The sequence below is a fragment of the Dermacentor andersoni genome, chromosome 10 (genome assembly GCF_023375885.2).
Source record: "Dermacentor andersoni chromosome 10, qqDerAnde1_hic_scaffold, whole genome shotgun sequence".
Lineage (NCBI taxonomy): Eukaryota > Metazoa > Arthropoda > Arachnida > Ixodida > Ixodidae > Dermacentor > Dermacentor andersoni.
The window spans coordinates 56,742,200-56,767,016 of NC_092823.1; the positions used below are offsets into that span (position 1 = coordinate 56,742,200).

The 24,817-nt window shown below is 46.4% G+C and overlaps 1 protein-coding gene across 1 annotated transcript in view; it reads right to left on the minus strand.

Moving 5' to 3' along the window:
* LOC126543787 (synaptotagmin-10-like) overlaps positions 1 to 24,817 on the minus strand; it is a 128,351-nt gene that overhangs the window by 29,845 nt on the left and 73,689 nt on the right. The window contains exons 3-4 of the mRNA XM_050190912.3: positions 23,489 to 23,700; positions 21,443 to 21,633 (exon numbers count right to left, since the gene is read on the minus strand). Coding sequence (XP_050046869.1) covers positions 21,443 to 21,633; positions 23,489 to 23,700 — 403 coding nt within the window. The remainder of the gene's footprint in view (positions 1 to 21,442; positions 21,634 to 23,488; positions 23,701 to 24,817) is intronic.

A 24,817-nucleotide genomic window follows, 5' to 3' on the forward strand; every position in this document is an offset into this window, starting at 1 on the left:
TGGACGACGTTTCTGTGGAACGGAAACAGTCCACGGAGGAGAGATTGGACTAGAGCTGCAACATATTTATTTTTTTAAGGTGACGTTTTGTGCCGACCTTGTGCTATTCGCTCGACTAGTTCTAAGTAAACAGCATTTCGCATTACAGAAGACGCGACAGTTTTGCAGAAATCCTATATGTGCCGTCGTTTATTATATTTATAATTTGGTTCTTGATAGGACCCACAAGTTTTCTTGGCATACAGAGTGGTTTTTCTTTTGTGCATACATTACAGAAAATATTGCCTGCAGCAGAGAACTTGAAACTGCTACAGTTATGAAGTTATAGATATTCACAGGCGGGGATAACTGCCAGCACAAGCTACGAATATCAATTGATTGAGCAAAAGGTTCCGTACAGTCAAAATTTCAATTATTGAGTCTACTGCCCACTTGGTTCAAAAGGCACAGTTCAAGACTGTCGTTTTTCAACGCCATATAGGCTTGTAAATAAAAACCTTTTCACGCAATTACGTGAAAAGATGTGCCTAATCCACAGGTGCAGTTTTATGAGCTCCATTAGGAAACAGCTCGTGGTCCTCCGCCCTGGCGAAGGCATGACGTAGGCAGAGAATACGCGCATATCTGTGAGTTAGAACCAGAGCGCCATGCCAGGCAGCTGCTTTAATACCTACTCGCAAACTGCGAGGTCGACAACGTGGTACATAAGGAAATATCTTGGACTCCTGACATTCCCTATTTCTTTGCTTGTTTTCAGGATTGCGCGCATTTTCTGGCTGCTACAGGTAGATCAATGCAAACGTGTAACAAATCCTCGATCATGACAATCATGGATAGCATGAGCATCAATAAAACCGAGGAGGAGCACGAAGTCGCCCTTCACTATTTCGCTGCGCGTTAACTTAGTATTTCAATGGCAGGTTTACCAACATGCAGATACAAGCAGAGTCAAAAGTTCACGGGATGCGGCATCTGAGTAGGAGCAGAGCCGGAGGTTGAGCACGCAGGCTGCATTTCAAATGTGTGAGGTGTATTAGTGTATGCAAACAACGTAGTGGCGTTACTGTTAAAAGAACGCGCTACTGTTAAAACAGCTAAATTTTTAAGTGGGGCTGATATTTAACGTTCTCGCGACGCCTGAATTTCGCAAGCTCTTGAACCTGCCCGTACGTACATCAATTCAAAAAGCTCCTCAAAAGAAAAAGAAAAATAAGATCTACAGACTTCAGAGATTCCGGCAGCTCGACAGCAGTTACTACCCGGACTTCTCTCCGCCTTTTCTATAACACTGCGCGTAACCCCTGCAATACTGCGCAAAGTTCGTAACTTATTTAACGACGGCAGCGACAAAAATATGACAACGACGGCACGAAAACACAAAATATATTTGACAATGACGACTCCTACTAGGCACCATGACGGCAAATCGAATATACGACAATGACATGGACAAGAATCCAAACGACCATAGTGATGACAACACTGCGTTTCACTGGCGTTCAAGGCAGCCGAGAGCCGTCCTTGCGAAGTGAACGCAAGGAATGGTTTCTGCGAATGAATGTGCAATCTGCACGATCAATGGCTGTGTGTGCTTACTGTCAGCTGTTTCCTCCGAGATACATGAACACGTAGACGCTATGGCTCTCAGAGTGTGTTTCACTGATGAGACGCGCTACATACTATCGGATGCGCAAAATGACCGATAGCTCAAAACCCAGTACGTGTCAGTGATCAGGCAAATTCAAAGGTAAATCAAAGAACGAAAACTAATAAAGAGGTTCCATAGAGCTCTCGCATAGCGCATGAACTTGAATTTATCCTGCGTGAGAAACCACGGCAGCCGCATTTCGATGGGCGTGAAATGGAAAAACACATGTGTACTTGGATTTAGTTTCACGTTAAAGGGACACTAAAGGTTACCAGAAAGTGAAGTTAAAGTGATAAAGCAATGCTCTAGAACGTCTAAGGCGTCAATATAATCGCGAACAGAGCTTTAGTAACCGAGACATTGAGGTAAATGCATGACACGATTTGCGACCCCCCAGCGACATTCCGGTACTAGCCCGATGACGAAAGCACTCCTTATCATAATTTATGTCACTAGTACTCAACTACTCGTATTAAAAAGATAATTTCATTAGATTATAGGACGGAAGAAAATGCTACTTGTCTACTTCTATTCGATTCTAAGAAAAAATAACATTTTGACGTTACCCTTGAGTAGTATGGGTGATCGATAGGTTTCGTTTTCGCTCGACTCTGCGCGCTCGATTTGCGCCGCGCGCTTTGGAGTTTCAGTTGTTTCTTTATCGCGTCGTGCTGCGGTGGTCCTGCTGGCTCGCGAAACTTGCAAAGCGCGCCTCGACTGAGCAGAGCGGTCGAAAGGGAACGCCAGCTGCCGCAGTACAGCGCACGAGACGTTGCCTGAGTGCAACGACGCGACGCCACGTCACCCTCACTGTCGCTCTCCTATAAGCCTGTGTTAAGCAAGCTCTCGCCTGCATTCTGAGTGCGCCTCGGTGAGGCCCAATTAAAATACGCCAAGCGTCACAACACGCTCGCTTGCCCGCGAGGTGTTCATAACTCGAAGGACGGTCAGCAGCGTTGAATTGCACATTGGGCCACCCCAAAATCTCAAGCTGGCCCACAACCAAGTTGAATTAATTGCACGCCCAAAACTCAAGTTGGCCCAGCCCGACATTTAAGTTGTGCCGACCCCAAATTTCAGTTGGCAACGTTCAAATTTCAAGCTGGCCCACCTGCAAGTTTTGTTTGGCCCATGTCCAAGTTTCAAGGTGGCCCAACCCAAGATTTTAGGTTGGCCCACCCGCTAGTTTAGGATGGCCCACCCAAACGTGTTACGTTGACCCATGCACAAATTTCAAGTTGGCCCACTTGCAAATTTTAACTTGGCTCAAACCCCAATTTCGGTTTGCACAGCTGCGAATTTCAAGTTGACCCAATGCCTAATTTCAAGTTGACCAAGCCCCAAGTTTCACATGGCCCACTCCTACTATAACCTTCTCCGTGCATTTTCTGAGGAGGCCTATGTACTTCTATGGGTATTTTTTCGGTGCGCCTCATAACCAGACAGTGGTTTTGGCACGTAAAACGCCATATTAAAAAAAAATTTGAAATGAATATTTTATTTTTCATGTTAGTCTTTCTTTTGCTTTAAATTGTCACTTTTCGCTGAAAAAGCTACCAATCATCTACATTTACACCATCATAACAATTAAATGCCTTAACTTAAGCATTTTTGAGCTCACACAAGATCTAGACATTGAGCTCTAGACATTTGCGGAAGAGGGCTGGGGATCTGGGCAAAGAATGCGTAGACATTAAAGGAACTTCAAAATGGGCGATACCTAAATGTTTGGCGTCTCTTGATACCCAACTGCACTTGGAACGGTTCTGTTTCTCTTCACGATCAGGCGAGGGAGAAGTTTAGCAGAGGAAGTGTGATGGTGCACGGGAAGGTGCCATTTCGACAACGGCACGATAAATGCTCTGAACCAGACAACCCTGAAAGTTTTAAGCACTGTCGCAGTAAAGCTTACGAGACGGAATGGCCTTGGACGATGACGAGTTTCAAATCTGTGAGTTCCATGTATACGCCCAAAGCGCGATAATTTTCACGGAAATGAGCGGAAACTGGTTCATTATTTCAATGGCTGTCGTTACTTTCTTGGAAAGTCTTGTCTCCGCCTGCCCAAAAAGCCTCCAACTACTGTTTTCTTGGTAGTTCCCCCTCATTGGGTGAACACCGTTGAGCGAAGAGGGGGCAAGCAAGCAAAAACAAGATGGCGGTTTTTCTAGTGGGGAATGCTGCTGTCGCAGTAAATGAGCCTCTTTCTTTATGAATTTTCTTTCTTTTGCTTTAGTTTTTAAATGCAGATTGTGGAAGAGCTTGTGTGACCTGTCGAGAGTGCCGACGCACGCAAATGTCGAAATTGCGTCCTTGTTTATCAACACGTGTAGCGACTGCCTCATATACATAGAGTGCTCTTTCACTTTCTCACGACATGGTTCATTGCATGCACACGAAGGCTGAAGGATTTAATTAATTTTGGTCAGACAAGAGAAAGTTTGAGCATCTAGCATGGCGGATGATGGGCGCTGGTTACCGAAGGCCGTACTCTCATCAAAGTGCACTGACTCCGTGAGAGCATAAATTAATGAGCCTTCCGCAGCAGCAAAAAGATCATTGCAGAGCCGCTGAGGCTCTGCAAAAAATCCGCATTGTAATTATTTCGCCGTTTTGTTTTGTTCTCAGGGTGTACAGTTCAGTAGCGGAGAGCACGGAATCTCAAGTTTGCTGAACTCACCACTCGATTGAAAACGCAGAAACAAATTTAACAATATATAAGCGTGAATTTGCAGGCCAGTAATGAATTTCAGACTTTGCCTGCTTCTCGTGATTGCGCTTCGACTGGATTGATCTTCCGATTCGTCGCACACAGACGGGACGCTAAGCACACGAAAGGCTAACGAGCACTTTCCGTGACACTCGAGAAGACAACGACCTCGATAAAACAAACAAACAAAACAAACAACGCGGCGAGGCGACATGATGTTGTAGGGTTCTCACAGGAGAACTGAAGATGAGTACATTTAAGTGTCGATTTCACTTAAATCAGGGATACGTTGCCATTGCTAAACAGGAGAAGAAATAATGGATTTATCTCGCGGAAGGTACGGAGACGCTTACTTTAACTTCAATTTTTTTTAGATTATACAACACAGTACGTTGTTATTGTGCATATGCTTGGTGCGCAGTGTCAGACACCGTAAACACAGATAAACATGACTCGATATGCCTGGATTGATTCTTGCCTTCGCTAATATGATTGGACGCCAAGTAATTCATGAACGCATGTCTGCGAATATAAATAATAAAGTAGTTACTGTGAACGAAATTTGTTATTGATACCCCACTCTCAATACTTGCACAGCTGAAAGTTTCCGTGTTCTTTGGCTTCTTTTGATGCTTCTCTCGCACATTTGCGCTCTTCTGATTTGAAAATTTTCGCGCTGACATTGTCCACCCATTGAAAGTTTCCGCGGTCCAAGATGTATCTCCGGACTATACGAGTAAAATCAGCAACCCATCTAGGCAGCCAACACCTAATTTATTTGCTTTATTTTACTCAATTAAATTTCTCTCTCTCTCTATATATATATATATATCAACGTGCTTTGATGTCAACTGCATTCGCAGCACTTTATTCATTTGTTTGAACGTGGATGATGCCAAGGTCTCCTGTTTTACATAGATACGAGTAGAGAATTAAAACGCAGGTTGAAAACATTGTGTGATTTGCAGTCTGGGGCCAAATGAACCTCAAGACACGGCTACTACTATATTTGTGTTACATTTCTAGACAGTGATGTCACGTTGAGTAGAAACAGTGTTTAATTGCAAAGCTGCAATAATAGGCTCTGATGCCGCGTGAGGGAGAAGTATGAGAGATTACTCACATTATGCCGACGTCGAACAAAGAGATTCCGAATTGAAGGGCTTTAATTTAAATTATGGTGTTTTACGTGCCAAAAGCACTTTCTGATTATGAGGCACGCCGTAGTGGAGGACTCCGGAAATTTCGACTACCTGGGGTTCTTAAATCTATGTACACGGGTGTTTGCGCATTTCGCCCCCATCGAAATGCGGCTGCCGTGGCCGGGATTCGATCCCACGACCTCGCGCTCAGCAGCCCAACACCCCAGCCACTCAGCAACCGCGGCGGGTAATTGAAGGGCTCGGTTGGCCAATCCCTCACGCGATGGATTTCCAATCGTCTCGCCCTCGCACTGACGCACTAGTACTGCAAGTTATACACTCAATTGCTTGCTTCACGTAGCTCATGTTCAATGTTCCAGAAGCGTCGCCACTCAAGACAAACTCAGGCGAAGGCTCCCGAGTGCACTGGACAGTGGTCTGACCATTCCGTACTACTGCTGAATAATGAAGTCGAAACGGGCACTCTGTTTGACCTGAGGCGTTTCTGGTATGCGGAAGCTGCTTAGGCTTGTTTTCAAAACACTAGTGGAGCTGTTCAGTCGGCACAGTTTCTGGACTTTGTCGCCAGCTGTATGAGCAGTGAATCGGAAAAGAGGCTTAGCAAGGCACGTGTAGGCATAAGGTAAACGCGGCTTCCTAAAGTGCCCGTGTTCATGAAGTTTTCATGCCCAACCCACGCTATACCGCTGCGTGTATTAGACTCCGCCAGAGTAACTTAGCTTATGACTACTTTAAAGAACTCTCCTTGCGTTCACAGCAAGTTGAACCGTTTATAAATAATAGTGATGGGAATACGCGCACACTTACGAATTCTGTAAAGCATGAGTTAGCATAAACAATGAACTGCCAAAATCGATGAACTCGAACCAGTTGGTCTAATGCGCTGAGTGAAGTTGAGTATGGCTATAACACGCGATATTTGCGTTACATTGGTTCGCGATGTTCGTTAATTTTTGCTGAGAATCTGATATTTTACTCCAATCAAACGTAGAGCAGTCATGGTTGCAGGCATCAGCACCACGAAATGTGCAACCCTGGTGCAATTGCCGAGTTTTTCTTCGTATATATATATATGCAGCGTGTCTCAGCTACCTTGGATCAGGACATCGAAAAGACCAATGCGTTCTTCAGAACAGTAATCGCGAGCCGAGATAACACAATTCACTTTTTAAATATAGCTCGAAACGTTCTGGCATCAATAGGAAAGTTGTGGAGCTTCACAAATATTGCCCAACACAGGTACTTCCAACGAGATAGACTTAGCGTGGCCGTTTTTATTCGGGAAAAACGAAAGCGCGCGGACTTTTAAAAATACCACGTGACGGCGCGCTCTGTGCGCCCGAATGCGCCGCGATTACAGCGCTCTCAACCGTGCTTTGTAAAAAACATCGCTCGCTTCGTGCCTTTCGTGCTGCCCACGACAGAGCTTCGCGTTGTGGTTGGTTCCGAGATAAACGCCAGTGGGTTCTGGTTTTTCCCCCCTCTCTGCCACCGCAGCCCTCCGACTCCAGGCTGCGGCTAGAGCTCCCCGCTTAGCCGTGCGAGCATCCGATTCCACTCGCACGTTGCCCGTGACGCACCCCTAGGAGGTGGGGAGAACTCGGATCCAGAGGCCGCGACTCCACCTAGGCTGGATTACACGGACACGCCACAATCCGCATCGTTCAGGCACCTCTGGACCATGAATGGTCGCCAGCCTTTCCATTGACCGACTTACGAGATGGACCGACTTCCGCACTGTGGCCTCCAATAGACTGGATTACAGGGGCGCGCAACCCTTCCCCGGCCCTAACAGTACGGTTATGAACTCTCTCAAGGACGCCATTCCGTGCTGAGGCCTCCGTGCAGCTAGATCACAGGGGTCCGCCAAGCCCCCGGCCACTTCAGGCGGGTCTGGTAAATCACTCATCATCATCATCAGTCTGGTTACGCCCACTGCAGGGCAAATGCCTCTCCCATACTTCTCCAACTGCCCCGGTCATGTACTAATTGTGGCCATGTTGACCCTCCAAACTTCCTAATCTCATCTGCCCACCTAACTTTCTGTCGCCCCCTGCTACGCTTCCCTTCCCTCGGAATCCAGTCCGTAACCCTTAATGACCATCGGTTATCTTCCCTCCTCATTACATGTCCTGCCCGTGCCCATTTCTTTTTCTTGATTTCAGCTAAGATGTCAACTAACGCCGCCCTGACGCAGGCTTACAGGGGTCCGCCACGACCCCCGGCCGAACTACAGTCTGAGCTCAGGGACATCATTCCATGCTGAGGCCTCCATGGCTGGATTACAAGGGTCCGCTACAACCCCCGGCCACTTCAAACTTTGGTCTGAGTTCACCACCTTGGGAATGCCCTGGTGAACCTGCCCTGGTGACTGTCCTTGATTGTAAGTCGGTTGGTATAGGAACGACCGACATCATTCGTGAGTGAAACGATCAACGCCTTGCCCCCAGGCGATAGGTTGCAGAGACTCGCCACAAGTCTGCGGCATGGACCAGCCTTGGCACTGTACACTGCCACGCACTTAACGCACTTGATGTAACGGTAGATGTAGATGCATTGGAACATGGCAAACAGCACGTCCATCTTGCTATGGAAATACACAAAGTATATCATTACGTCACAGCAAAACGATGCCCCTTTCTGTCGAGTCCTTTCTCAATGCAGCCATTGAATGCTCACGTCTGTCTGCGCTTTTCAAAGTGGTGCGCATTCTTCGCTTCCTCCCTCGACATTTCTTATCCCGACTCGACGAGTACACACAAACACTTGGGTCACGAGGTATGAGCCGCTAGGTGTGTGTTGGAGAACTTTGACTCTGGGTGAATGCCAGTGCGCATGCTCCCTTTCTTGGCCAATGCCGCAGAAAGGGTGTGTTCCACTGCATGCGTGCCCGAATGGACAAGATGGACAAGAGGCATTCCTATCGCGTTGAAACGGAGGTAGCAACTACATCGAAAACATTTCCTTCACTATATTACACTTACGCGATTGCGCTACTTCAGAATAAACGATGCATTGCATTAATGCTATTAGCACTAAATAGAAAGCTCAATTCTATTTGCGTCGTTGCATTTCCGCATTTAGTGCTATGTTTGCGTAACACCTGCACAGACATGAAATAACCTTTCTATTGACAACCTGGGATCCGCGATCTTCTTCTCTTTCCCGTATTCCTCGTCATCGTCTTAGCCTTTCAGGTTTTCAATGCGAAAGAAACGCGCTGAAAAAACAATTTGCCGCTAAGAAAGCTCGGCATACGATGCCCTCCGGGCGTTGCAGCGCATTTTCATCGTGCCTCGTACCAACGAAGGCGTGGCAAACTTCGCGCGAACATATTCCTTTCACAACTTCGCGTAGATGCGTCCCGCGCTTGCATAATGAGAGGATGTGGGTGAGAGCTGGGGGGGGGGGGGGGGTGGAACAGGATCTTATTTTCTGTATCTATCCCAACGAGCACTCTCGAAGTTCCCTCTTGCCGACTTCTTCCAACATAATAGGCTCCCCAACTTTCGCGGTCTCTAAGATGACTCGTCAAAAAACGGAAAGCGTTCCCTGTGACGTGAATTCAGAGGCAGTGAAACGTGCACTAGAGTTCGCCCTCCACGCCCCCCGGGCAAATTTTACTGAGCTTCCGTCGTCGTTCAGGCTCGCTACGTATTCAGCAGTGACCTGTCACCTTTAGGATTCCGGAAGGGCTGCTCAAGCATAACGTTCGGTTGGAGCTCGTTGGGGAGTGATACCTCGGGGATATCACCAAGACGCGGACAGAGACCACATACTGATGAAAGCTTTCGACTTTCCCTTTTGTCGTAAATAAACTCACGTGGCAGTTGGCGCGCCCATCGTCATATGTGATCTCCAATCGCGTTTGCCTTGCGGTGTTGTTTTCTAAAGAGGGCTTTTAGATTTATTTATCCACGCGGTATAGTCGTACTCTGGATAATAGACACCTGGAGAATGCGAGTTCGCGCTCTCCTTCAGGCGGTTTGCCTTTGCGATGTTCCGCATGTCGTGGTGGCGAAGATACAGGAAAAGCTCACAGCGGTCGCGACACGCAGGTCTGTGCTCCGTTTTTATACACTCGAAAGAAAGTTTACATCCTTTGGGTTGTATTTTTGTCCCCAAACAACAATCGTCATCTGTCTTGCCCGCATTTCCTTTCTTTAACGCTGCGAGCCCGGTACATCGTAGTCACGAACAGCTTGCGCGTTATCAGCTTGTCACAGTATTCTCAACAGGAATGTAGCGACCGCCAAGTTTTCAAGAGAGGAAACGCAAGCAAGGCCGATGACAATAATTTTTTGGGGACAAGATAAGCCCCAAAGGGTGTAAACTTTTTTTCAGACTGTACTCCGGTACACGCGTGTCAGGCAACGCTATCTAGCCTAGACTTCAAGATAGCGTAGACCCTCAAAAGTGGATAAAGGGTGTATATGTGTTTATAACTCGCGACCTTTCGCCCACAAAGGGTGTAAGGGTGTGAGCTTTAGACGCATATACACGCTTATTCACTTTTAAGCCGGTGTGTTATTTTACAGGGTACACTTTTAAACAAAATTACACCATTTGAGTGACATCTCGCCACACAAAAATATTCGCCCTCTGTCTTGTCCGCATTTCCTTTCTTTAAAGGTGCGAGCCCGGTACTTCCAAGACACGAACGGCATGCGCGTTATCAGCAAGACATAGCACTCTCGACAGGAAAGCAGCGAGAGCATCATTTTCAAGAAAGGAAGCGCAAGCAAAGCAGATGACGTATATTGTTGTGATCCAAATATACACCCCAAAGGGTGCAACTGTTTTAAGAGTGTAGGTAGACTTCCTTGGATACCCTCATACGCGACAGAAAAAAAAGAAGAAATATATACGATATCAGATATAAATGACAGACACTAAGTTAGCGTCATGGAAATCGATGTAACCTTAAGCTGCATACTTTTTACGTCACCAAGTATGGGGTAATAATTGCATGGGAAGCGTCGGAGATCTCAGTGTGTTTAGAACGATTCAGCTGAGCTACACGTATCTGTGGCCACGGCGCACCGTCTGTGCTCGCGACCTGAGCATATTATGCCGCATAAATTGACAGTACAACGCTGCAGAAGTAAGACGCGTTTTTACCCAGCCTGATGCTCACAATTTGTAGTTGTAATAAACCTACTAGGTATTCCCGCCAATTGAAACAACTGCAGCTAGAAACCCGTGGATTGCGATTTCTGTGTGCACATTACTTCACTGCCTTCCGCTGTGTTGCGCGTTTCTTTTTTTTAATTGTAGAAATAAACGAAAGAGATTTCGTAACGGATCACTGATGACGGCTGGCAGTTTGAGGTAATACTATTAACAAGAAGAATTAGGTTTGTTTCCCTTGTTTTTTTCTTTTTTGGTAAGCATGGTGCAATAAAAGGTTTCATGGCGACTGTCGCCCTTCTGCCGCCTGCGTATTTCCCCCTCGGCGGAAAAGATCGGCGCTGCGCTCAGAACTTCAAGGCCGGGACACCGGTTCACGTGACGCCTGTGTTGCGTCACACAGCCCCGGGAAACCGGGAGCGGCAGCTCCAACGCGACGCGGGAAGCTCGCTGGCCTTCAGCACGCAATCTTGCGTGCTTGGTCTCTCGCGTACACGTTATAGTTCGGATTATTTCCCTGGCATATATGGTACGAGCCATTTGTCCTCCCCATTTGCCTATTTTGTTCTTGCAGGCTGACATGGCTCACTCACGCGTAGAAAACATGAGTCACTGACGGAAGGTAACGTTCAGGCGCAGAATTCGCGAAGCTTTTCGTTCGTAAGTGCTCTTTGCCATTGACCGCCCAATTGCGCTAATAGTAAGTTCCGAATAAAAATGGGGTGAAATTTTTCGGGGCGGCAAAATGCCGACGTAAAAGCATTTCGTGAATACGGGCCGAAGTGCGCCTTACCCCGGCAGCGTATATTGAAAATCTAGAAGGCGCGCAGCGCCTTGACAACCGCGGTTGAACGCCATTGGCTGAAACTCAGCCGGCGACGCTGTGATGTCACGCAGTGAGGATTCTTGCCTTTGCGTGTCGCTTACGATAGGTTAGGTTGGGCTGAATTAGCGCAAAAAGCGTTAGGTGACGCGCCGTACTCTCACAGCGGTTGCAAAGGGCGCCGAGCGTCGCCGGCGTCTTGTCAGCCAATCGCGTTCAACCGCGGTTGCTAAGGCGCTGTGGGCTTTCTAGACTTTCAATATATGTACGCCGGCACTATACGTTATTAACCTACTTCCGCTTCAGTTTCAAAGGAGAAAAAAAAAGCTAAATTTCGGGGCTTTTTTACGTGCCACAACAACGATCTCATTACGAGGCACGCCGTAGTGGGGGGCCCCGGAATAATTTTGACCGCCAGCGTTTCCCTAACGTGTAACCAACGCACGGTTCACGAGCGTGCTTGCATTCCACCCTCATTCGATTGACACCGCCATGGCCGAGATCAGCCACGTGATCTCGAGGTCGGCACCGCCGGCGCCATAACCGCTGGACTACCAGGGTTAGGGCAACTTTGCTTTCAGTTTCGTATTCCTTGAGCTCTTAACAACATTCTTCTGCGTAAGTTTCAGCTAAATATGTAAACATTTAGATTTTTTTTGCAAGCGTTTTCCATTTAACTAAATGGAAAGGCTTTCTACATAAAACCGCTGATCGTACAGAATGGCAGTTCACATATTTTGTTATGTTACATAGAATGCCATTCCATATAGGATAATGCAAGAGCATTTGCTAAAATTTTCGACTTATTTCTCGAACCCACACGGAACAAGCTTCTTATGAGTGCAAGGAGAAAGCATAGGAAAGCAAATTCGCCGCCTGTTATGCGTTCTCGAAACGATGAAAACATGAAATGCAACTCAAAGGAATTCTTCGTCTTCTCGTGCGCGCTGGCTCCCGTATCACTGTGCGTAGCGATGGTACAGGTGCGTGTATATACAAGTAGAAACAATCGATAATGATTCTTGCGTAAGAATGTTGCGGCCTAGTCATAATACAAAACAGGATTTGTGATTTATGCTTAACGGGTGACGACCATCTTTTGCGACGTTATTATTTAGAAGGAGCGCAGTTTCATCCTTGGCAACGCGCGGGATGATCAAGACGACGTCCCCGTAGTTGACTCGGTGACCTGTACGCCATTTTTTTTTGGGGGGGGGGGGGGATTTTTTTCTTCATCAGTTTCCGGTCTCATTTCATGCCACTAGAAAAAGTACACAAGTGCGGCCGCTTTCGTACATTTGTGAGCACAAGTTCGAAGTCCAACGGTGCTGGAACTTTTTTTTCCTTGTTTCTTTTCAGCCTGGGCGTGCCGGCTGTAACCAAAGTAATACATGCAGCCTATACCTAATTGGGTGCAACAAATGAAATATATTTTAGCAATGTAGGAGTGCGGTGCTGTGCCACGAAAAATAAATTGCTTTGTTTCTGATGTCAAACTCTCCGTAGCGCCTACATGCACGCATCTACAAAAGCCGGCAGCGTACGACAGCGTGGGCAACGCTACAAAAAATGACGCTAACTGGTCATCGCATGCAGGCGTTTCTGAATGCACATAACCCAAAGCATTTAACGCTTCATCGAACTTTCAATAAAGGGGTCGGCATCATATTTGAGTGGCTACCAGGACACACCAGCATTACTGGTGACGACTTGGCATCCGCGGCTGCACGGTCCAATGGCCACGAAGAAGCCCGAACGGTTAAAATGTTATTGTGCAAAATAGACGCTCAGAAAAGTTCATTTGGATCGCATTACGAAACGCACTTGTTGATCTTCCCCAAACCTCTCGAACTGTCATCCACATATACGCTGGATCGTTTCTTAATGCTACAACTGACACCAAAACGTTCCAGCTCTGATGCGATGCCGTTGTGCCGCATCAGTCTCGAGGTAGCATTTACAAAGGCTTACTAGTCCCTCTTCCGGATGGCCGAGACGCTTAAGAAGACGCTTGCGGAAATGAACAGTCTATCCAGCGATTTCTTTTTTTCTTTTTTTTTGCCTTTGCCGCCGGTGCGACATCTAGCGTGGACCTCTCTAACGGCAATAAACCGCTTGGACTCGAGACGGTTTTCGGAAGCGAATATTGTTGGGCCATGGGCGGTGCGTGCCACTGGCGCAGAAAAAATCATTACATTTAGCATACAGCCTAAAGTTTCTTGCTAAGATTACTAGAGGAAACTCTGGCGCCACGATCGTTCAGCCACCGTGGGAAGGATGATGTGCATGGATTTTTCCATTATTCGTGCTTATGGCTTCAAACGTATTGGTGGCTGTATTCACTGTGGGTTATATGCAATTATTCGCCTAAATTTGGAAGCAATGCGGCTTTTCCACACCCGAAAGACAATACGTCTCCGTGGAGATTCATTACCATTCCAAATTGTTGCATTCAAAAGGCAATATTTTCTTGAAATGGATTAAATTGCAAAGTACAAAAACCGTTTGAAGACAAAGGTGCAAATATTAAGCGCATCTTAATACCAATCGCCCCTTCTGTGCTGGCTGGATCGCCATGCTTGAACATAGAAGCGCCAGGGCTCCCTGCAGTAGGTTTTACAGGGAAACCCTGTGCTATAGAGTCAGTACCGATACTTGTTGACTTTAGGCCTAAAGTCCACAAGTCTCGCCGACCATCTATAGACTCGGCGTGTATCGTCATGTGCTCGTGCAACAACTCCTCTTTCTCTTATTTCGCCACCGCACGCCCTCCCCCAGAAGCAGGGACATAGAAGGGGACGAACTTCTGGTTAACCTTCCTGCTTTTCCTTTACTTGTCCTACTCAAACCGTTGCAACTCACTAAAAGTCCTTGAAACTTATCTAATTCGGTGTTTGCTTCTTTTAGAATACAGTGTGGTGACATTTTTTTTGTACTTTTCAATTATTAGCTACGCTGGAACAAACATTGTAAATAGCTGTGACCTTACGACATACTGGCGTCAGAACGCCAGCGCCTTGTTGCGATCTGTTGTTTCGCTTTTGCTCTTTTTTTTTTCTTTCATAACCTCATCTTATGGCAAGAGTTGCTTTTTTGACACTATAGAAGCGTAATTTACTAACGCGGCCAAAATTAATTTTGTTCTTTAATCTCCCTTGAAAGTGTCGGGCTAATTGTCCCATTGCCTTCCGTGTATGCGCACGTTGCTTTTGTGTGGGCAAAAGTGAAGTGAACAATTTAGCAAACAGTGGTAGCTTTAACAGCGCCCCCCCCCCCCCCCTCACTCCGTGAGTTCTGTGCTGTTCCGGTCGTGTGGCCCTAGTTTGTAATCAAGGCAAGCGTTGCACTACTAATTAAATGTTCCTTTTTTACCGGCTTGACGCAGCTAAGCCGAAGTGTATCATACTTACGATATTCGGGCACGTCTTGCCGCAGCGGTCGTCGAAGTCCTTATAGGTTGTGTGGTGTTTTATGGCACATAGGCAACTAAGGCCATTATGCGCCAAGCTCGAGGTATAGGAAAATTTTTCCGTGTAATTTTATAAAAATATAAATAGTCGTCGGTGGTGCTGTGTGCTTAAATAGTTAGAGTTACCTCATGATGGAGTAAGAAAAAGATTGTAACAATGGGTACTGATAAAAACTTTTAAAGGGGGTCGGGTAACCTCAGCGGCCATCCTTGCCAGGGCAAGGATCTCGAGGCTCCTAACCAATCAAATAAAGTCCTCAGCCTTTTTCTCAGAAATGAGAAGTGGCTGTGGTGTATGAGGTGAAGTACTGCGTGATGATTTACATATTTTTAAGAATACCAGCTTCTGTTAAAAATCTAAAAACGTTAGACATATCTACAATTGCATTATCACTCAAGAGTAGTGCTGGGTGAAAAGGGATGCATTGGTTATAAAACGGGGGAAAAGCACTTTTTCCGTAGCTTTTCCAGTTTACAGCATGAAATTAAAATGTGATTGACTGTAAGTTCATCTCCGCAAGTGCAAATTGGCTTGTCTTCTTTCTTCAGCAGAAAGTTGTGTGTAATGTGTGTGTGTGACCTATACGGAGACGGCAGATAATGACTTCCTTGAAACGCTTCTGGTGCACGCATGACTTCCATTCACCTAGAACTGCTTTTATTAATTGTAGCTTGTTATTTAGTTCGTTGTTCCAAGTGGACTGCCATTTTTCTCTTGCATTACTATGTAGTAAGTTCATGCAATCTCTATAGGGCATATTTACATTCTTAATTTGCTTGCCGTAAGCTTGAGCAGCGCACAAATCCGCTCTTTCATTGCCTTTTATGCCGACATGACTTGGTACCCAGCAGAGCCTGATGTTTTGGCCGTGAGCTGTGGCTGCTGTAATGCTGTGTATGAGGTCTCCAAGCAGAGGAGCCGTTGCATTTCCAGAATGAAAGGCCGTGAGCACACTAAGTGAGTCTGTGTAAATAACACTGCTGGTAAGTCTCTCATTTACTATTTTTTCTATGGCTACACAGATGGCATAACTCTCCGCAGTGAAGATGGAAGCACACTGTGGAAGTCTTACTATTTTAGTCCAATTCCCCTGTACAGCTGCGCTTCCTACATAAGCATCTGTTTTTGAACCGTCTGTGTAAAAAGCTGCAAAATTACTGTACTTTTCTTCAAGTGTGAGGAATTCTTGTATTATATGTTGTTGCGGAAGTTGTTTTTTACGGAAGCGTGTCAGAATGAAATCACAGATTTCAGGAAAATTGTGCCATGGCGGCAGTGGACCTCGCCTTTGGGCAATGTTTGGCAATATATCTAGCATGCCGAGGTTTTGGCACGTCTCTTCGAAACGCAGGAGGAGTGGCCTAATAGCTTGTGGTTTGTTATTAAACAGTGTTCTTGATGGGCACTTTGTGACCATGGGGTAACATAGGTGTTTGGGAAGCGAACGGATTTTTAGAATGTACGAGCATGTGAGCATGGCTCTTCTATCTGTAAGTGATGGCTCATTGGTTTCTGCATGGAGACTGTTTATGGGTGATGTTCTGTATGCACCAGTGGAGAGACGCAAACCTAAATTATGTACTGGATCTAGCCGTTCCAGGTACGATGGTCTTGCTGACCCATACACTATACATCCGTAATCCAGGGTAGAGCGTACTACAGAGCGGTAAATTTGTAAGAGACAAGTCCTATCGGCTCCCCAGTGTTTTCTCGACAGCACTTTGAGTATGTTCAGGGACTGAGAAGCTTTCTTTTTCAAAGCATTTATGTGAGGCAGGAAGGTGAGCTTCCTGTCAAATGTTACACCTAGAAATTTGTGTTCATTTTTTACAGGTATATCTATTTCGTTCAGGTGTAGTGTGGGATCTATTTGTATGCCTCGTCTGAGTGAGAAAAGAATGGCCACCGATTTCTGAGGGGAAAAACGGAAACCATTTCTGTCTGCCCATGTTGCTAATTTGTTTATTGTTAGCTGTATTTGTCGTTCGCATGTTGATATGTTCGAGGATGCGCAAGCTATCTGGAGATCATCTACATAGAGAGAGTACATAACGCATCTTGGAATTATTTTGCTGATAGAATTCATTTTTACAATGAAGAGTGTTGTGCTCAAAATACATCCCTGAGGTACTCCATTTGCCTGGATAAAATTTCTTGAAAGGGTTGAGCCAAGGCGGACATGAAATGTACGGTTAGACAAGAAGTCCTTCAGGCAGTTCAACATCCTGCCGCGGATGCCCAGTTCAGCCAGGTCCTGAATGATCCCAAACCTCCACGTTGTATCATATGCCCTCTCCAAATCGAAGAAGACAGATAGACAGTGTTGCCTGTGTATAAAAGCTTCACGAACAGTATTTTCAAGACGGACAAGGTGGTCGGTGGTGGAGCAAGCCTTTTTAAAACCGCATTGATGGACATCCAGGAGCTCCCGGTCTTCTAACACAAATGTTAGTCTGATATTCAATAGACTTTCAAACGACTTCGCTAGACAGCTAGTTAGAGCTATGGGTCTATAGCTGCTAGGAAGGGTGGATGGTTTTCCGGGTTTTAATAATGGAACAATAATGGCCATCTTCCAGGCTTCGGGAAGTTTCCCCGATACCCAAACTTGGTTAAAAAAATTTAAAAGTGCCTCCACAGCTGGTTCAGATAGATGAGCTAATATATGATAATGTATTTCGTCTGGGCCAGGTGCAGTTTGCTTACCAGCGGACAGTACTCTATTAATTTCCTGAACTGTAAGTAAGTTATTATAGGGTTCATTTGTACCGTCACTTGTCGGCAGTCTTTGTCTTTCAGCTGTGTTTTTGTATTTCAGGAATGATTCTGAATAGTGGGATGAACTGGAGACCGCAGAAAAATATTCACCCAGAATATCTGCCTGTTCTTCTATATTTGTCTGTATACTAGGGTCAGAGAGAAATGGAACCGTGCATGGGGAGTAGCTGCTATTTATCTTTTTTACCATCTCCCACATTTGTTTTGATGTAATTGTGCTATTTATTGAGGACACGTAACCTTGCCATGAAGTTTTTTCTGCATTACGGCGAATATACCGGGCTTTTGCTCTGAACTTTTTGAACTTGATGAAATTTTCCTGCGTTGGGTACCTACGAAAAATTCCCCAGGCTTTGTTTTGTCTCCTTTTTGCATCTCGGCATTCTTGTGTGTACCAAATTTTGTGATTCTCTTTTACTACTCCTGACGACTGAGGAATCGCCAGGCGTGCAGCGGTTAAAATACAGTTGGTGAAAGCTTCATTCAGTTCGTCTATGCTTAAATTATCTGAAACTATTTTATCTAAGCTGGCCCTTTCTTTAAAAAGTGCCCAGTCGGCTAAATGTAACTTCCACCGTCTTGGTTTTGTTGGGATGACTTTTGGTGGAGAGGTTAGGCTGATTAATACAGGCAGGTGATCGCTGCCGTATGGGTTGTCGATGACATCCCATTTAAAATTGCTAAAAACAGAGGGTGAACTAAAAGACAAATCTATGGAACTCTTTTTTCCCGTGATCGGAGAGCAGTATGTACTTTTGCCGGTGTTTAGGAGGCAAACATTATTACTTAAAATAAAATCTTCTAAAATACGGCCTCTCGCATCGGTGTGTGCACTTCCCCAAAAAACGGAATGGGCGTTAAAATCACCAACTAGCAGGTACGGCTCTGGTAGCTGCTCTAAAAGGGTTTCTAAATCATATAGTGTTACTGTTAGGTGTGGCTCAAGATATATATTGCATATTGTGATTGTTTTAAAATGAATGACAGTGACAGCAACAGCTTCGTATTTGGTATTAAGTTTGATTTCTTGGGTTGCAATACCAGTCTTAATTACAATAGCAACACCTCCAGACAGTCTACTTGCGTGTTCTCGGTCAGACCGAAATACATTGTATTTGTTTAAAATGTTTTTTTGTTTGGGACCTAAGTTGGTCTCCTGTAAGCATAAAGCCACCGGGGACAGTGTGTTTAACAGTTCTTTTATGTCACTGTAGTTATTTATTAGTCCTCGGCAGTTCCACTGTATAAGGAACGCCACGTTTGATGAGTGTAGTTAAAAATTAGGTTGCTGGTTTTCGGGGTGCCAATACTGGGGTTCTTTCTTTTCTTTTTCGCTCCAGGGAGCTGTGCTTCTGCTGCAGCAGAGGCGACTTTTGTGTTATGTCCATTGCCTCACTAGAGGCTCTGGACTTCCGCGGTGAACCCGCGGGTGTACGATTTGTTGGCTTCTCTCGACTGGGGGAAGCCTTGCGGGCAGCCAACTGAGAGGCCGGCTCGCCTTTGTTCAGAGGTGGCAGAGCAGCCTTCGCTGCGTCTGCCGGGGGCGGGAGTGGCCCTGCTTCAGGCTTTGCCTGGGCGGTGGGCGAGGCCTGGTGTGGTGTGCCGCCCCTGCGCACCACATCGGCGAAATTTGTTTTTGCTTTGAATTGAAATGTTGAGGAGTGTCGTTTTCGTGCCTCTTGATAAGTTATGTTTTCCTTGGTCTTGATCGTTATGATTTCTTTCTCTTTCTTCCAGGTTGGACATGATCTCGAGTATGCGGGGTGATCCCCTTCACAGTTCGCGCACAGTGGTGCAGCGGTACAGTTCACAGATTCATGAGCATTTGATGAACATTTGGCACATGTTTGGCGGCCACGACAGCTCTGAGAGCCATGGCCGAATCTTTGACATTTGAAACATCGTCTCGGATTTGGAATGTATGGTCTTACAGTTATTCTAAGATAGCCTACGTCTATGGATTCGGGGAGTTGGCTGGAGGCAAAAGTCAGGACTATGTGTTTTGTAGGTATTTCCTTGTCGTCTTTTCGGATTTTGATACGATGGACTTCGGTGACATGCTGGTCTTTCAGACCATCCAACATCTCTTCTTCAGAAAGGTTCAGGAAATCATGCTCAGATATTACTCCTTTGACTGTGTTTAGTGAGCGGTGAGTAGTTACGGTTACCCGGACGTCTCCAAGGGACACTAAGGTTGGGAGTTTCGAGTATTGTGCTTTGTCTCGGATTTGGAGGAGTAGGTCGCCACTGGCTAGCTTCGTCACCTTGTAGCCAAAGCCCAGGGCGTGAGTCAGATTTTGATACTATGAATGGAGACATTTTTCGAGCTGGCTGGTCTGGATCTTCACTATGTATCACATGATACCTGGGGAAATGTTCGTTTGTTTTTTGGAAACATTTGGAAGTTATGTCCTCGGTCCGCACTCTTTTTAGAGTGCGATCATTTTCTGAGAGAGGTGGAGCCATAAAGTGCGTTTAATGTTCGGTCATGATGCCAGCCGCCCACCATGGAGCCCAACGAGGGGACGGGACAGGAACTCGTAAGCAAGTCCTGCCCACGCCAGCTGTACACCTCAACTATAACCTAATACGACATAACCAAGGTAGGTTAGCCACACAAGGTTAACCCTTGCCGCCGGGAAACTGGGAAGTGAGGAGAAGTGAAGAGAAGACAGGAAAGGTCAAAAAGTAAGAGATAAAGACGAAGATTCGAGAGGAAGAGACAGGAAAAGGCGACTGCCGATTTCCCCCGGGTGGGTCAGTCCGGGGGTGCCGTCTATGTGAAGCAGAGGCCAAAGGGGTGTGTTGCCTCCGCCGGGGGGCCTTAAAGGTCCAAACACCCAGCATCAGCTCAACCCCCAGGATCCCCAATTTCCCCAGACACGGCTAAGCCGCGCACGGCTACACGCGGGAGGGTCCCACCCTCGTGTTCTCGGGTGCGTGGTGTCGCAACACACCAAACGCCTGCTGACGCAGACGCCCCTGCGGGGTCGAAGTTCTTATAGCTTAAGAAAACTGACAGCGATGATATTGCTTCTAAAGAAATCCCACGAGTTACGCAAAGTGTGCATATCATAAAGAAAAAAAAAGTCACCCAAGCGTACCCAAGGAAGAAAGTGATTATTTCGGCATAATAAATCGCACAGCTGAATCAAGGAAAGCATTTATTGAAAGAGCACGGCAGAGAATAGGAACAGGTGGTTTTCAAGTTACAAAAGCACTCACTTATCACCGATTATCTTGTTGTTTGGAAAGCCTGATTGAGTCGCTCTAGAGCATATATTTTCGGCAATGCCAAGGGGACCATAACATTACGCGTGAAAACCGAGACATAAAACAGTAGATGGAATGCGGAAGTGAGTACGCAAACGTTAAATCACCAGGGGTCATGCCATATATTTTTAGGACAAAAATGCATCCATTGATCATATAGCCTCTGTCGTGATGCAGAAAACGATAGAAAAACGTTGCAGTGAGACGGCTTAGGCTCTGTGACCACCTCTGATTCCCCGATGAACGCAGTTTATGTGTCCGCAATTCATTTTTCTTTTGTCTTTCTTTCAATTTCCCAACGTCCCCGATTCTCCTCCCCCCGTGTAAGGTATCAAACGAGGTGCAGCCTATTCAACTGTCCTACCTTCGCTATTTTTTTTCTCTCTATCTCTGGCATCATGGAGCAACGGGCGCAAAACTCAATGCAAAGTCACGAGCCAAGCTCACCTTTACGACGAGTCCCTCCAGGTCGATGTCGTACTTGAGCGCGAAGTGCAGCTTGCCGCAGGTCGTTGCCTGTGATGTCAGGTCGGTAGACTCGCGCCTCGACTCGCCGGAAGTGACGCCCTCCTGGTCGTACAGTTCCGGCTGTATGGCCCCGACGGTGCCGTGGCTCTCACGCTGTTGCATGTTGCATACTGGACAACGCAATTCGCAAAAAGAGGGAGAGAAAGCACAAGATGCCTTCTAACATCTGCAGCCCGTCTGAAGACCGCTATAGAACGTGGATGAATATGTGATAATTACTGCAAGCATTTTCGCATTCGCAGGAAGGCCCAGCGTGCAAAAAAAAATATATATATCGGGTAGCACGAGCATCAGGTCCAATTCATGCCTATTATCACTGTCACCTGATTAGAGGTGTTCTGTGTTTAACGAACCGACGTAAAATGCTGACAATTCGTGATCACCAGATTTTCGTATTATACAGGAAGATAAACTGACCAGGACAATTTAAATTTTCATGTAAGTTTTTCATGCTTCTCAAAGTCAGTGCTGTTTGTACTGCTCCCGCCGGTGGGGGGGGGGGGGGGGGGGGGGCTCATGGGACCTAGCTAGTACGCCAAAATGGAGAATATCTTAGGCAAGAAGTTATACTTTCCCATGTGCGGTGGATTGCCTACTCACGACCTACAAATACGGATTGCCTACTCGCGACCTGACACCAACTCCATGATCAAGGCACTCATGCAGGACCTTACAAAGGCTTACAGAGCCCACTCTGATAACATTCACGGACGTCTACATACGATTGACCCAGACGGTAAATTCTGTTTGCCCCCGAAGCTTACACGGAGCAAAACGTCATTGCTACACAGGATTCGGTTCGGCGTTGCTTTCACCCGTCGCTACGCACACCTCAACCGCCAATCGAACAGCCCTGATTGTGTACACTGCCAGATGCCCGAAACACTGCAACACGTACTTTGCGACTGCCCAGCATATATGCTGGAGCGAAGGACGTTAGACAGTTTCCTAGCCAGCGTTGCAGACAACTACTGTCGGAGGAAGCTATCCTCGGCCCATGGCCTGACACTGCAAGTTCAATGCGTGCAACAAAAGTATTGTTGAAGTTCCTGCAGGACACCAAGCTCGACGAGCGGCTCTAGCGAGGCAACTGTCTCATGTAAATAAGCACTCAGCACTTCTCTTATTATCATCATCCATCTCAATACTTTCACTCCCCTTCCCTCTTCCCCAGTGCAGAGTAGCAGACTAGAGCGCACTAGCTCAGGTCGACCTCTCTGTCTTTCCTATCAATAAATTCTATTCATTCATTCATTCCCATGTGCGGGCTTTATTTTTGACAATCCTCCTTGGGGCAAGCTTATACAAGTCCTGCTTCAAAATGTTGGACACCTACTCTGAAGAAGCTGAAACAAACGCCTCAGCCACATTTTCACTTGCATGCAGTTTCGTGGCATATCTATGTGTGGGAGACACGTCATCACAAGTTCTGTTATTCTTGCCAACCAATACGCAGTCCTCAAGTCAGCGTATGAGCTCAGTGCCGACAGGAGTAGACACACAAAGCCCTGATTTACAGAACTGTTTAGCTTACACTTTTCTGTATACACTCGTAGAAACCGGCACGTCAGTTTCGTAGTGCGCTAAGCCCATAACGTTGCATCGGAATGTGCTGAACCCGCGCTTGTCATAAAAAGCAGAAGCCACTGTACCACAAAATGTTTTTCAACCTGGCTTACTGTTGGCCAAACATTTTTTAAGCAATGTCTGCTTCAACGCAGCGTGGAATGACAAAAGACGATGGCAATACAATGCACATTGTATTGCCGTCTTCATATCGCTCAGAAGCTGACGTGTTGTAGCACCTGCAGCAACTCGGCCGAGAACAAACGCGCACTAATGTCTAACACATTTGAAATCTTTCCTCGATAGGGTTTTACTGAGGGAGTCGGTAACACGTTCACGCACTGCAAACCTAACTATGTATCACCAAGGAGCGCCCCATTCGCACTCTTTTGAAATTACCTTCGAATGGCACAGTTGTGGAGAGATCAAGACGGTGCGACAGCTGCCTCTGGAAGGTCATATGGCGGGTAGGCACGGTCGGAAGCGTAATCTGCCTCAGGGGAGCCACCTTCTTGCCGGCACTCTCTTGAACCCCGTCCGCCACTACTTCCTTCATCTCGGGAAGGCTATGGCTGATTGTGATTGATGGTACGTTAGAAGAGCTGGGAGACCTGAAACAACAACAACAACAACAACAAAAAGACAATCACTTAAGTTAGCGCGGACCTTGGGGACTGATTTACTGAACGAAATGTGGACCATGATTTGGACTGGGTCATGTACTCGCCTAGATACCACAGCGGTGTACGGCCGCAATACCCGTAGTGGTAAATCATACCTGGCGCTGTTAACCGTAGACCCCAAGCGAATTATAAACAGGGGTAGAACAAGTCCAGCTGGAGCTAACCTTTCGACTAAACTACTTGTCTCTATCGGCACTGAAAAAAACGCAGTTGCGGCCTTGACGCAGTTGCGGCCTTGACGCAGTTGCGGCCTTGACGCAGTTGCTGACCTATACGATGATGATACTCCTTGTTTACACGTTGGCTTCAGTGACATTCCATGTTCGAGTACTGCTGACCACCTGAAGCATCCGTGCTGCTATGAACTTTCGTATTGATTCAATGAACGAACAACGTTACTTCAAGCGGCTTCAAAAAGCTCAAGTTCTGTTTTCTGCGTTTCGTGTGTCGACGCTGTACTCACTTACACATTAGTGTAGGTGTTAAAATCACTTGAAACTCTGAGACATTTCATGGGGTGGTTTTATATCCAACCGCTTTGGGATCATTCTAGCTTAGCGAGTTTGAAGGTCCAGTACAAATTGGCATTATAAGAAGGAGAAATGTCACTAACGCGCTGTGAAAATATTACTTGTCAAGTGCCGAATTCCCTTCTAGTGAAAATCTGCGTTTGATTGAATCTCCAAAACAGAATCGTAATTTGCGGGGTGACGCTTCTCTGGCGTAGTTTTCCACTCGTCGTGATATTCAGCAGAGTCTATCAAAGCCAGATTTTTATAACCGCGAGATGTGCTCGCAAAACCACAATGGGCGTTTTTGGCGTATTTCGCCCCCATCGAAATGCGGCCGCCGCGGCCGGAATTTGATCCCGCGACCTCTTAATTAGCTGCGCCACACCACCTGCTAAGCCAACGCAGCAGGCGCCAAAACAGGCAACAGAGAGAAAGAAACGAAGAGGGTAAGGGAAGCAGCTTAAGCATGGACGCGCCCGCTTGGTTAACCTAAGCTTTGGGAGGGGAAAAGGGGAAGAATATATAATAAGAGA